The sequence below is a fragment of the Heliangelus exortis genome, chromosome W (genome assembly GCF_036169615.1).
Source record: "Heliangelus exortis chromosome W, bHelExo1.hap1, whole genome shotgun sequence".
NCBI lineage: Eukaryota > Metazoa > Chordata > Aves > Apodiformes > Trochilidae > Heliangelus > Heliangelus exortis.
The window spans coordinates 3,578,102-3,592,885 of NC_092453.1; the positions used below are offsets into that span (position 1 = coordinate 3,578,102).

Consider the following 14,784-nt stretch of genomic DNA (forward strand, 5'->3'; position numbering starts at 1 on the left):
CATGCGTTCTCAAAGGAGGCAGCAGTATGTATGGTGTGTCTCCATGCCTCCCGACTGGAGGACAGAGTGGACCACTGATGGTAGTCAATATGGCCAAAGCTGAGAGATTGTTTCAGGGAGTCCTTGTATCTCCTCTTTGAGGCTTCTCTGTTGCAGCAGCCAGTGTCAAGTTCACCATACAGCACAATCTTAGGGAGGCAGTGATCCTCCATCCTGGAGACATGTCCTGCCCAGCACAGCTGTGTCCTCAGTAGCATGGCCTCAGTACTGGTGACCCCAGCCTGTTCAAGGACAGTAACATTGGTCACGTAGTCATTCCAGTGGATGTTTAGGATTGTATAGAGGCAGCACTGATGGAAGCGTTCAAGGAGTCGCAGGTGGTGGCAGCGGTAGATGACCCATGATGCAGACCCATGTAAGAGTAGACAGTACAATGGCTCTGTAGACACCAATCTTTGTACTTTTCTTCAGGTGTTTATTACTCCAGACTCTCTTATGAAGGCTTCTGAATGCTCTGTATGCCTTTTCTAATCTGTTGTCTATCTCTTTGTCGATCTTGGCATCTGAGGAAATAATGCATCCCACATAGCTGAACTGCTGGACTGTCTTAAGCTCTGATTTGCCTATGGTGATGTAGGGATGATGGAAGTCTTCCTGTCGTGCAGGCTCATAGAGAACTTGTCTTCTTCAAGTTGACTTCCAGCCCAAGAAGGTTTGCAGCCTCTGCAAAGCAGGATGTTATGCGCTGCAGAGCTGCTTCTGTGTGAGCAACGAGAGTGGCATCATCAGCAAAAAGCAACTCTTGGACATGGTGATTTAGAGTCTTGGTGTGAGCCTTCATTCGCCTTAGGTTGAATAGGCTCCCATCGGTACAATATCCGATGCAAATGCCATTTTCTTCATCGAGGTCTGCTGTGACCCTTTGGAGCATCATGCTGAAGAAGATTGTGAATAGAGTGGGTGTGAGAACGCAGCCTTGTTTCACACCACTGATTATTGGGAAGGGTTCAGAGAGTGCATCGCCATATCTGACTTGGCCCCGCTGATCCTCATGTAGCAGGATGATCATTTTGAGGAACTTGGGGGGGCATCCCAATCGTTCCAAGATTTGCCACAGGCCCTTTCTACTCAGAGTGTCAAAAGCTTTAGTGAGGTCAATGAATGTCACATAAAGACCTTTGTTCTGTTCCCTGCACTTCTCTTGCAGTTGTCTGAGAACAAATACCATGTCTGTGGTACACCTATTTGCTCTGAAACCACATTGTCTTTCAGGTAGAACTTACTCTGCTATAGCAGGTACTAATCTGTTCAAAAGTATTCTTGCAAGGATTTTTCTAGCAATGGAGAACAGAGCTATACCTCGATAGTTGGAACATTTTGACTTTTCTCCTTTCTTATTGTATAGGTTGATGTTAGTGTGTAATAGCACCCATAATGGCTTGTGTACAGTTTTTAAATGGTCACCCATAATGTGTCCAGTCTCTCATAGTTGTCATGTATTTGTGTCTAGGAGAAAAAAGTTGGTAGTTGGAGTCCAAGTCTTTTAACATATTCATAAAGGGCAATGAATTCACCCTGAAAGATACTATTTTCTTCTTCTAAGGCATAAGCTACTAGAAATACTTGGAATTCTGTACTGAGAGCACTTTAACCAGTTTTACTTGTATAATTGTTTTGAAGGGCTAACATGCACTCTTTTTCCCCTCCCTCCATCTTTTCTTTCCCAGAACTTCTCCACAAAGGAGTAACCTCCATAACAAATCTTGAAGGTTGGGTGGGACACCCTTTGGATCCAATTGGCACCCTATTCAGTTGCCTGATGGAAGCCTGCAGGGTGGATGATGAGAGCTTCCATGGATTCTCAGACTTCACAGGTAAGGACATGCAAATAGAGCAATCTTCTCTAAGTCCTTAGTAACTGGAGTCATTTTTCTGTCTTGCCTTTCTGAATTAACTTTGAAGCCAGTGTCTTCATAGTATAAGAACTCTTATTTGCATTCCTTAAGAAAACGCAAGGGAAAGAAAAATGTTTGAAGTAAAACTTATAATAAAGTTACATGAAAGCACTTCAAAAATTATCAGTTTTTCATTCTTGAAGACAAGTCCATATTTCACGCTTGAAATAAAACTGAATAAGACTTTATGGCAGCAACTTTTTCCGCATACATTGCTCTGTCCTCTTTTTGAGAAATTACAGGAAATCACAGAATTGTTGAGGTTGAAAGGCTCTTCATCTAGTCCACCTGCTCTGTTCAGAGTAGGGTCACTTAGAGCAGGTTGCCCAGGACTGTGTCTAGTTGGGTTTTGAACAACCCCAAGAATCAGCACCATACAACCTCTCTGAGCAACCTTTTGCAGTGTTTGACCATCCTCACAGTAAAAAAAAAAAAAGTGTTTTCCTATGCTCAGATAGAATTTCATGTATTTCAGTTTGTGCCCATTGCCTCTTGTCTTGTCACAGGGATACCTCTGAGAAGAGTCTGGTTCTGTCTTTTTTACATTCTCCCATCAGATAGTTATGCATTTTGGTAAGATCCTCCTGAGCCTTTTCTTTTCCAGGCTAAATAAGCCCAGCTGTCTCAGTTTCTTGTATAGGAGATTCTCCAGTCCTTTAATCATCTTTGTGACCCCTCATTGAATCTGCTCCAGTGTGTCCACGGAAAGCCCAGTATTAGACATGGCACTCCAAGTGTGGGCTCACCAGTGCTCAACAGAGGGGAAGGATCACCTCCCTCACTCTGCTGGCAATGCTCCTCCTATACAGTCCAGGATATTATTTGACTTCTTAGCTACAAGCATACATAATACTTGAAATTGATGTCAAAACACTTATAAATGTATAACATACATTATCTATAAAGGTCATGAATTGGAAAATAGTGTTGCAGTACTGATACATGATTTAGGACATGAAGTGCGCACCTGCGGGAGCGGTGAAGAAAATGCGTGCAACCAATATGGTTGATAAACGAACTTCCGGTTTATTGTGCAGCAACTTTCGCTTATATAGTGCTTCTGTGACCACGGCCCCGCCACCATATAACAACATAACGTTTTATTGGACACCCGGTGTGTTTACCTGTAGCACAGCGAATCCCTGGTGCAGGTAGCACCGGAGTATGGGCCCATCTAATTGGCCCCCCAAACATGGGGTTGGGCACAGTAAAGGGGTCACACCCCCTATCTCTTCAAGAACATTCAGGAATATTCTCCAACCCTCTCTAACATTCTGCAACACGCACCCATTTTAACTTCACTATTTGCTTCCCAGGAGCTTAACCAATGTATTCCTTTGTCTCTTTCCACCTTTATCACCTTCTTCATGGTCAGAAACTCAATTCATTCCTCTATCTACAGCTTTTTTATATGCACATCCACAATCTTTTGGGGGCTTTGCCTCAAAACTAATTTTATTCAATTATATTTTCTCCAACAAACTCCTAATCCAATATCCACCAGTTCCAGAAGAACTTTAATTAAAGAAGTCAGATTCTTTAAAATTAGGAAAAAAACAAAACAACTCCATGAAATACAAGTAGGGTGTGTTGAAAAGTAAATCCCCCCTACACACATATGCAATCTGCCAAATGCATATTGCCTTCTCATTTGCTGCAGCTGTCTCCTTACATCTGTACATTACAACTTTTTGTTCCCAAACTAGACTGTAAACTACTAGATATCAGAATAGCATTTTGTTACATTGCATATCTGTGAAGTGCCAAGTGAATCAGTAGTACGCTTTAAAGCAATTTATGGCTTGGTCCATGTGGAATTCACAAGTGTTCTTTACCAAAAGTGGCACTTCTAGCAATAATAAAAGATAGAAACATGTTTATCAAATATAACCATGACAAATGGAAAGCATGAGAAAAGCTCTAGTAAACAGAATGCTTTCAAGTTGTGGAATGCACAGGCCTACTGTATTTGCAAAATCCTAGTAGCTTCAACTGAAATCTATGCAGGTGTATTCACCTTCTCTTTCAACTTATACAACATCAAAGCTTTAAGGAGATATGGAAATGGATGGGAGGTATTTAAATAGATCTTCAAATTTTTGCCTTATTAACATAAAGCTGGAAAAACTGCCTTTCACCAAATTATTGTGCAATTTAAAATGAAAATTTATTTTTACTTGAGTGGGTTTTTTAAAACCTATTTTTGTGTATTTCTGCCATGTGGAATTGGATAATTGGATCTTGAGATTGCACTAGTGTCTTCTTTTAACCCATATCCATGGCTAAACTATAGCAGCTACTCTATTAACCAATGACTCCTCCCCAGCCAAGAACGGGAATCAGGAAAAGGAGAGGAGACTTGTAGGTTGAAATGAAAACAGTCCTAATAAAATAGCAAAACTAATACTAATGCCAATGTAAATTATACAGGATTATACTGAGCCCAATTCTCCCAAGAAGCAGGAATCCTAGGAATAAGAGTTTCCCCCATCTTCAGCAAACCTTCCCCTTTATAATGAACATGACATTCATGGTATGGGATACACCTGTGGGTCAGCTGCCAGCATTGTCTGCCTACCATGGCTGGCCTATGATTCTATCTCAGCTAACCAGGACAGCTAGCAATTTTAAGAAATTAATACTGACAAAGGAAGCATTTGTAAATGGGGCATTATAGACAGATAATGGTTTAGAATGCTTTCCTGATGTGTTGTTCTTTGTGTCACCCTTTACAGAGAATGTGGGGCAATGCAAATCTCTGGAGTACCAGCACCTGCCTGCACACAAGTTCTTAGAAGAAGGGGAATCTTATCTAACACTGGCTGTCGAAGTAGCATTGATAGGGTTGGGACAGCAACGAATAATGCCTGATGGCTTGTATGCACAAGAGAAGGTTTGTCGAAATGAGGAGCAGCTCATTTTTAAGCTACAGGATATTGCATTGGATGATACTCTGGTGAAGATTTTTCGAAAACAAGTGGTCTTCCTATTAGAAGGTAGCTCAATGTAGATGCTGTTTCTTTAAACTCTCTTCAAGTACCCTGAATTAGTATTCTAATTGAAACTGCCTTGCTTGAACTCCAGCAAAATTTTCTTTGCAGTCTCTTATGAAAATCAAACATACTTCAGATATTGCATGACTGTAGAGATAAGACATCTACTGACCTTTAAACCTATTATTTTAATTTTTGTTGCATTTTCTTTTTTAGATTTGTTTTTTGTCATAATATCCTAATATTAATATAATTAATAATTGTAATTTATAATATTAATTATAATCATTAATTATAATTATATATTTTATTATACAATTATATAGCCTTAATTAATATAATTAATGATATATTTATATATCATTATATAATTATATATTACATATTATATAATATATAATTATATATGATTAATTATATATTAAAATTATAATTAATAATTAATATCTTGATTATACAACCCAGGCTCACAATTAAATAATATAGACATCAGTTATCATCAACAGTTCTTGGGTAGCAAGTTTCTAAATGTCACTCTTATCCTGAAAATGACTGGCAGCTTTGTACATGTAGGAAGATTTTTACCACTATTCCCAAGTGAAGAACTCAGAAAATTCACTTAAAATTTCCTGGACAGAAATACTACATTTTCTTTGTATCAGCTGGGAAAATGACATGTCTCTGAAGTTTTTATTATACATAAAAATTAAAATATATATTCCAATATTGAGGCTTAAAGGCCTATGATTAAATTTTTATTAAGACAAATAATGTGTTTGGAAATTAGCCAGTGTATTACAATAAAATTTGTACCAAAAAAAGTGCATGCTTTTGCCTTAGCTTTTAAAAAGGCTTAACATATAGCACTTAAGCCTCATGTTTGGAGAGTAGTCTTGTGGGTTCTAAGGTGGTCTTTCTAGGTTTTGGTTTTTCAAATGGAAGAAAAAACTTGAAAGGAACCAATTAGCTAAAGGCATGGTCCAAGTTTTGAGTGCTTGCTCAAGGGATGATGGGGAGTGTGATACTGCTCCAGGTAAGTTGTGAAGACTGCTACACAGCAGCCAGGTTTTGCTTTCTTTCTGTAAGACATTTGTCTTTGTTTTAAAACTACTTCTTTGTAGTGTGTATTATGTACCTACTATGTATTACATCATACGTTGTCTAGGGTTCTCATCTCTTGAGTCACTATTATTGCCCAGATCCTTAAAGACTACCTACAGATGGCGCCATTTGAAACTGCAAAAAAAAGCTGCACCTTAGGGAGAGTCTCCGTTATGGTGTGACTGTAACCACTGCTTTATGGCCCTTGGACAAGAACAGTTGCTTGCTGGATCCAGCTATTAACCACCATGGAGAGATCCTATAGATTATAAAAATCAATTTGCTGCATTTATTTACTGGTATGAGTACTTTATGAGGAAAAGACGGGATTTCTCTCAAGTATTCTCTGATACTGCTAGTTTACTACTTTGATCACTGAAATTTTGTTTTTGTTTTCTTAGAGTAGTAAACAAGTGATCATAGCAGGAAATCTGCTAAAGTAACTACCTACAAAACAGCTGTTATGAGCAGTATGCAACAATGGTCTTGCATCTGTGTGCTGAGAAATCTGGCTTTTCTGCAATAGCTTCAGTTTACTACAGGTTGGGCAGAAACTGTCAGCTCACATGGAGGAAAAACTGCAGTGATTTAAGATCCTAATCATATAAATTGTGGTTTTATAGTGGAATCTGTAGTAGAAGATGAAGTAGTAACTTCTAGGACTGCTGGCTGCTATTTGTGCAATAATTGTCCAATAATACTTAATGTAAGATTCTTGTTCTGTATCTTGCAACATTTAATGCCTAAACCTCTATCCACTGAAGTAAAAAAACTTCAGTTTTCCTATAAAAAGAATATCACTCTAAAGGTTGCACGAAAAATGTAAAAATGGGATCAATATGCACCATTAACATTCAGAATTTGGCAAGCAAATAGTTGCATTTAATTTTTGAAAAATAATAATTTCTGTTCTCAATGTTGACACTGCTGTTATGAAGTTTAGTTATTGCACTGTGAACAAAGTCCATTACCCCAAACAATGGGAATAGTTTTCTTACAACAAATACAGTTTTACGATCAATGGGTTATAATGGGCTAACAAAAGCAGCCTTGGTACAAGCTCTGACCTAGTCTTCTCTGGAGACCAAGTCCAGGCCAAAGAGTTTTTTAAATTCCTAATGTCAGGTGAGACAATAATAGGGATCAGGTGTTGCTGTAGTGATTGCTCATATAACCTCAATAAAGGATACATGTTTTTTCCACTGTAGCCACCTTTTTTTGTTTGTTTTCTGGTGGGGTTGTGATAAAGCAAGTATGCACCAATAGAGGGTGCATAGGGATTCATGTGCACAATATAATTAAGCAGAGGCAAAGCTAGGATTATCACCTTCTACTTTTGCATACCATAGACTTGTTGAATGAAACCCGTGGAGCCCTGGGACCATTCTGTCATTTGTATGTGCACTGGTAGTGTTCTTAGTTCTATAAAATTTGCAGTCTGTCTTGTCTCAAAGAATATATAGTATTTAATATAGTTGAAATATATTATGCAAAAATATCTATGTAACTTTACCTTTTGTACAGCCAATTGTCTCCGAATACCAATTCTAATTCAAGGTATAGTGAATGATTTTAAAGGTCCAGAAGCTGTTTTAAAAGTCTGTAAAGACTGACATTCTTTTTTTTCTTTCCCACAGCTGGACCATATAGTGGTTTAGGTGAAGTCACACATCGAGAGAGTGTTCCAATGCACACATTTGCCAAGTATCTTTTCACCTCTCTCCTACCTCATGATGCTGAATTGGCATACAAAACTGCACTGAGAGCCATGCGGTATGTATTCACAAGTCATCTAGAAATAGCACAAGTAGTGATTTGGAAAAGGGGAAAAAGCTTGGTAATCAAGACCTAGTGTTTTCTTCTAAAAGAAGCATTGTTCCCTTTAAGGAGAAATTAGGTTCTGTCATCTGTAAAAGCAATTGATGTCTGTATTAACTATAGTATAATAATTTATAAATGTACAGTGTTTATCTAAAACTGTAAAACAGCATTCTATGTTACAAATCTTTCTAGAATTCCACTCTTGGGGCATGTGGTTTTGTGTTAAATGATAGCTTTAGCACATATGTTCTTTTACTGGTGTGGTTGTGTGTGTTTGTGTGATGGAAATGAGAAGAGAGGCATCTCACCACCAGTCTCAGGATTATCTGCTAAACAGCAGATGATAGGACTCTTTGTTCCACCAGCCTTCTTTATAAAGTAACTCCCAATAATAAATTTGAAACCACATGATGTGGTCTGAGCCAGTACTCTTGTGCATAATAACTAAGCAGTCTTGCACACTTCTGGGTGAATGTTGGAATTTAAATGGAGTATGTCATGTGACAACAAAATTTCTCGCTCACATACCATTTGTCTTTAGTAATAGGGGAAAAAAATGTTTCTCAGGGAGTGCTCAGTGCCAGATCATTAATGGTAACTAAGAAGGGCCTTCTGATGGAAGTTCCAAGGGCCTACCTAAATGATCAGCCTAAATCTATGTTGTCCACATACAGTGCAGGGAAGAAACTGGTCCCATCTGGATTGCCTGGTTGTTGTCAAGAACCTTGTAGTAAATGATGATTTACAAATAGTCACAACTGAATACTAAGAGCAATCAAGTCCTAGGTTTACCAACACACCCCACCCCAAACAAACAAACAAAACAGGTCAGGTGAAGTATGCTTAGTCTATTTGGGTTTTTCTTGCCTCCAAAGGTGTCTAATATTAGGAGTCTAAGAAATATGGAGTGACCTTGGGTATCTGCAAGGAAATAGATTTAGAAGACAAGAGTACATTGCTGATTAACTGTTGAGAACATTCAAATGTATGATCAGATGCTGGGGCCATCTAAGTACATCCCTTTTCTTTCATTGAAATGTAAGCTTATCAATAGCCCTGGTCATACCAGATCAGCAAGATAGTACAAAATGAGTGGTGTGTGGTTATCTGTGGTGGAGTTTTGGGGTGGGGGTGGAGTTTTTTTGTTTTTTGTTTTTTTAATGAAAAAAAAATTTTTATAAAGTAGACTTGTGTCCCTGTATTTAATTCCGATCACTTCCTTAAAGTGTTTCTCAGACTGTGTGGAGTTTTCCTCCTTAAACTAAACTACTGAAACCACTTGAAAAACTGGAATAGACAGTGAATGTGATGGCAGCATGCCATTCCTCTTGAAGAAAGATTTGGGCTTTCCCCAGAAACAAATCATAACTGAAAACTTTTCTGGAAGTTGCCTTTCTCAAGTGGAAGAACAAGCAAGGCATTGAAAGACCCAAATGATGAAATCTCTAGTTAATCATGGGGAGCTCCAGACATCTTTTGTCATGAAGCTGCCATCTCAGCCAAAGAAGGTATTCTCAAACAGACCAGTATAAAAAAGAGTTGTTTGTTTCCATCTGGTAAAATCACTGGAGACATCAGCATAATCAGGGCTGTTTTCTATAGCTCTCTTGTCATCTCTTTATAAGGCAGATGAGAGTTCAACATTTTGATATGTTTTATTTATTTTTTTATATATTTGGCACTCTTAAGAAATGTGGACTGCTATCTTGAAACATGGTGATGGCAGATGCAGACATTTTCTATTCCATGTCTGTCTGCATCCCTCAGCACTTCTCAAAAATTCTTATAAAGATTGGTTACTACTTCCATTCATAACATAGTTCAGTGTACAAAACAGTCCTGATACAAACAAATTGAAAAAGCAACTAAAACCAGATGTTGCTTTGAGGAGGGTAAAGAAGAAAGCAAACATGAAGACTGAATATCTGGCTCATGTTTGCGAGGTAGAATGGATCAGAAGAGGGAAATTTGAGCATCCCTTTCTCCATGGCATGGGTAAAATGTTTCCACATAGAAATCTGTGTGGTTGCTCATGCTTCTAGAAGCAGAGCATGGTTCTTTCTTCACTTGAACATTTATCAAAGAAGTTAACTTCCCGAGACTACAGCTAGTTGCTCTCCAGATATGTGTTTAGTGTCAGTCTACACAGGTCATTAACCCATGATGACAAATCTGGAGTATTTTGCTTCTCTGTATTCCAAACTATCTGTTGCTGTTTTATTTTTTTAAATCCTCTTTTAGTGTGGTGGAACACTTGATGTGAAATCAATGAAAGCTGAGATCATAAAACCTTTCATGCATACACCTCAGGTCTCCAAGGACATGGGTGTGCTATCCTTGATGGTCACTTCTGTCTACAGTTCTCTACTTGCAGCCTGAAACATGTAGTAGAGCCTTGGAGAATGTGGATCTGCAGTGGCCTAGTTAACTGCTCGTTTGGAATCTGAACGTGAATGTTTGTCTTAGTTTGGCTGATCCCTTGTTAAGCCTGAATTTCATCCCAGGCTTTGGGAGTCAGACTTTAATGGTGATGTTTAATCACAAAGTAGCTTTGCTAAAACCTAGCTAAATAATTGATGTTTGAAAATATTTACATATTCTCAGTATGATGAAGAACTACTCCACTTTCCTTCCTGAGTGCTGTGGTTCCAAGACTGAAACAAGACAGAGGAAAAAAGCTTCAACTCTATGGATGATGCAGAAAGTCTCTGCTGCCTTGACTAATGGATGGCTTAATTATCTTGTAAATTCCTGCATATGCCCACTGATGTAGGCAAGTTTGGCAAATGGACTTTTAAGATTACACAATAAGAGAAGTGGTTTTCCAATATCTTTATACCCCAAACTGCACATTTCATAAAAATGGTCAAGTGTTCTTGCAGATTTTTCTTGCTTATGAGTAACCTAATATTATAATATAACAATGATTTAATGAAAGAGGATTTCTTCCTTATTTTAGGTTGTTAGTATTAGAATCTACAGCTTCTTCAGGTGATGTGTCCCGCCCACACCATATTGCATCAGTTGTTCCAAACCGATATCCCCGCTGGTTCACCCTAAGTCACATCGAATCTCAGCAGTGTGAGCTGGCATCAACCATGCTATCAGCGGCCAAAGGTACATTGCTGTCATTTACTTACTCAACTAAATGTATACTTTTAGTATTGCATGGAATAAACAGATTATAAAACTTGTGTTTAGGAATCCAAATCACAGTCTGACAGAAACTTGAAATGGGAACAACAAATTGGACTGACTTAAACCCGTCACTTAATTTTCTAGCAAAGTGGTTAAACTAGCTAGATGGTAGCCAGATGTCCTTGATTTCAGACTGCTTTTTCTTCTTCTGACATGTTATATAGACTATGAAACCCAGAACTGGACAAATCACTTTTAAAATTCACAAATCAGGATGACTTTTGGCCATGTACTATACTAACACCATCAGGCACTGGAGGAGTTTGTGTTGTCTTGTATCTTTCATACATGTGATTTAATTATGGAAGGTTTATAAAAACCAAAATGTGTATAACTGAAACATCATACTATTGCATAGCAATGGCAGGATCAATTATAATGCATCTCAGAGTGTTTTGGGAGCTTGCTCTGTTTTGGTGATTTTGTTTACATCTTGCAGGTGATGTTCGGAGGCTGGAAACCGTGTTAGAATCCATCCAGAAAAATATACGCTCCTCATCACACATCTTCAAACTTGCTCAGGATGCATTTAAAGTAGCAACACTCATGGACAGCTTACCAGACATCACTCTTCTGAAAGTTTCTCTGGAACTGGGCCTTCAGGTATTTCCCTTATTCATTATTAATAGAGTAGAAGACGGGAATTTGACCCTGTGTTGGTGGGTGCAACTCTGTAAGTCTCTGAGGACCATACTCTCTTTGGGCTCTGGAATTTTTAGATGCTGTTTTTTGATGTAAAGCACAGTTGACTGGTAAACACAGAGCAAGGGGCTGTGCAGCTCCTTTGTGCTATTCGAGTGGAAGAGAGAGCTGGGAGCAGCTGGCTGCAGGACACTACTCTCTTCAGGGATGAGAGAGGACCAATGAAATTGGTTCAGGAATATATGTAGGGATGGCTAGAAAGGAAAATTATTCTGCTTGTCAGAAATGTACTTTTGCAGAACTTTTGCATGGCCTTGAGGGGTTTCTTACAATTCCTCCCATCCTTCCTTTCCTTTCCCTCAAATGAGATTGGGTAGGTGTGTGTTGAGTTACTAGAGAAAGCCAAGGTCAGCCATAACGACCATTTTCTTAGGTAGACTGCATTAACAGCAGCCCTCTCACTTGCTACATCAGATCCTGTGCTCCACAAGCTGTGGAATGGTCATCTGCATCAGACTCAGCTTGATGTGTAGAAAAACCTCAGATCAGTTTTCAGACTCTTAGGAGAGACTTTACAAACTAAAAGGAGACAACTAAGATTTTAGGTATCTGGAGTAATACTGTCTTACACTGATGAATCTTGGAGTATACACGGTTCATTTCAACAAAAATTAATGTCTCCATCCCTCTTCAGGGAGTTCTTAAAAACAACAAACAAACAAAATGCAAAGATCAGAAAGCCATTTATTACCTTGCTTCAGTAAACAAACCTCCAAAGACTTTTGGGGAAATTATCCCAGTTGCTTCTTACGCCAAAGAAAGGTACTATTTGCCTATTCTAGACTTTTAGAAGCTAAAGCCTTTAATCAGAAAGCTGAGATTATGTACTTTGTTAGCCTTTCTTATTCCCAAGGTTGCTGTGGAAATCTACTTTTTTTCACATCTTGGCATACTTCTGCCTTAAATGTTTGTTTACTTGAGAGAGAGAGAAAGATCCTTATGACTGACTTGAATATCACCCCAAGGATTCACAAAGTGTCATTCAGCGGTAACAGCACGCTTGGGATATCACTGTGTTCATGGATACCTCTGTGTGGATGATGGTGTCATCAGAATGTCTTCAGTAAGAACTAGTGTAAGAAATATCATGAACCTGTACTTTCTCATAAATCCAGTGTTTTGAATAAACAGGTGTAGAATATGTCCAATGTCTGTCCCAAGCTTACTAAGGTATTTTAAGACTCTTAAAGGTAGTTTGCTTTCCAGAAGGAAGATCATAGAAGGAACTCACAGCTATAAAGATTGCTACAGTAACATTTTTTTCCTGTAAAAGCCTTACAGTGACAGCACTGTCTTCAGTGGTCCACAGATGCTTTCACCTCTTCTGCCTCCCAACCTAATGGCAATTAGATTGTCTATATTTACTATCTAGTAACTGACTGCTTAGGACATTCATATGTCCTATAAAACTATTTCTCCCCTTATGTGACACACTGAACAGCAGTGTCCTCACAGTTATACTGTTCTGCCTCTCAGCTACAACAATGACAAGTTGGGCTGATTGGGCTGAGAGACGATACCAACAATTTCACAACTCTATCACTGGGATTTCTGTGACAGAAAAAACATATTGTTCTAGATTTGGGAGTACTGTATGGAGTCCTGGGTTGTTTCTCCCTATTTCCAATGGCAGCATGTGTTATGTGATTCAGGGGAGGGAAAGCATTTAAACTAGCTATGGAAAGAGGTCATCAGTGTGGCCAAATGGTCATGGAGGATCTCAGGTACATTCTGTCCTCCAGAACCTTACTGACACAGATGCTCTAAGATCTGCAGGTACAGGAGGGGCTTCTATTCCTCTTTTTATCTGTTGTATGCTACATCAATGCAAGTAAGCATTACCACACACATGGAGACAGGTACTGCTGGCAGGACTCTGAAGCAAGTTAGTGCACGTGGTCACTTGATGCATATTTGGTAAGTGGTGTCCTTTCCCTGAAAGCCTGTAAATCAATAAACCTCCTTCCGATGTGCATAACAAAGAGGTTTCATGTTGGTGCAGGAGATAATGGTTGGTTGGTCATTTTTTGCATCTCTTATGGGTAGTGAGCTCTTCTGTTCCTCTAGACTAAGAAATTCTTTTATTAATAAAAAATAACAAATCCATCAAGACAAAGTCAAGGGTGATCTCTGTGGAAGAGAGCTTGGCTTTCAGATAAGCTATGTAATTCCCAGGGGCTTCTTGTAATTTTCAGACTTACTAACCTGTTAAGAAGCTGTCATAGGTTGAGGATAAGGAACTAAAGAAGGAGGGCTTTGAGACTCTGAGAGGGGCAAAACATAGAGGGGTGCAGCAACCTTTCCTAGCACTTGTATTCATCCTGCTCTGTGCTGTGCTGTACCAGCCTGCAAGACCAGCAGGGTATGTGGATCACCATATCACATCCTCCATCACTGTTCCCCTGTCACCATCAGCACAGGCAAGAGAGAGGAGCGTGCTCCTGATTCTGCTGCTCTCATCCCTTGCCTGCAGCTCACATCTCTGGATTGAGGTTATGAAGAACGTTGCTTTACTCCTCACTCTACATGGCAACTGACATGGCAACTGCCTCCTTGAGACTTCTGGTGTACACTGAAAATTAGAAAGCTTCTAGGTGTTTTGCAGAAGGAATTTGCTCAAGATACAAAAGGGACTGTGTGACACTGCACTTCCAACAGAGGGGAAAGCTGTCAATCAACTACTTCTATCAGACTTCCTGTTTTCTGCTTCCCTCAGTTGTAATGACCACCAGTAACACTACAGCTCATAGGGCAGCAAGGACATCCCTGGTGATCCTCACAAACAGTGCGAGTCACCTCATTTTCTCTTTTATGAGGATTTCCCAGCATCTTCCTGTCAACACTTTGTTGAGCATTTTGCCCCAAAGCAACTTATCTCCCTTTTTACTTCACTGTGTAAGCACGACCTTGGAGTCTGACCTTGCAACACTTCCTGTCTTGTCTTCAAGCCTCCTCAGACATTCTGCACAATTTTTCACCCTACAGTCAATGTAGTTTCATCCCACATAGTTCAC

General features: G+C 39.1%; 1 protein-coding gene across 1 annotated transcript in view; it reads left to right on the forward strand.

Moving 5' to 3' along the window:
- The window catches only part of LOC139789139 (zinc finger SWIM domain-containing protein 6-like), a 109,695-nt gene extending 96,756 nt beyond the window's left edge, over window positions 1-12,939 (forward strand). The window contains exons 8-13 of the mRNA XM_071729667.1: window positions 1,728-1,874; window positions 4,691-4,951; window positions 7,687-7,822; window positions 10,830-10,987; window positions 11,508-11,741; window positions 12,902-12,939. Coding sequence (XP_071585768.1) covers window positions 1,728-1,874; window positions 4,691-4,951; window positions 7,687-7,822; window positions 10,830-10,987; window positions 11,508-11,741; window positions 12,902-12,939 — 974 coding nt within the window. The remainder of the gene's footprint in view (window positions 1-1,727; window positions 1,875-4,690; window positions 4,952-7,686; window positions 7,823-10,829; window positions 10,988-11,507; window positions 11,742-12,901) is intronic.
- The last annotated feature ends 1,845 nt before the right edge of the window (window positions 12,940-14,784 follow it).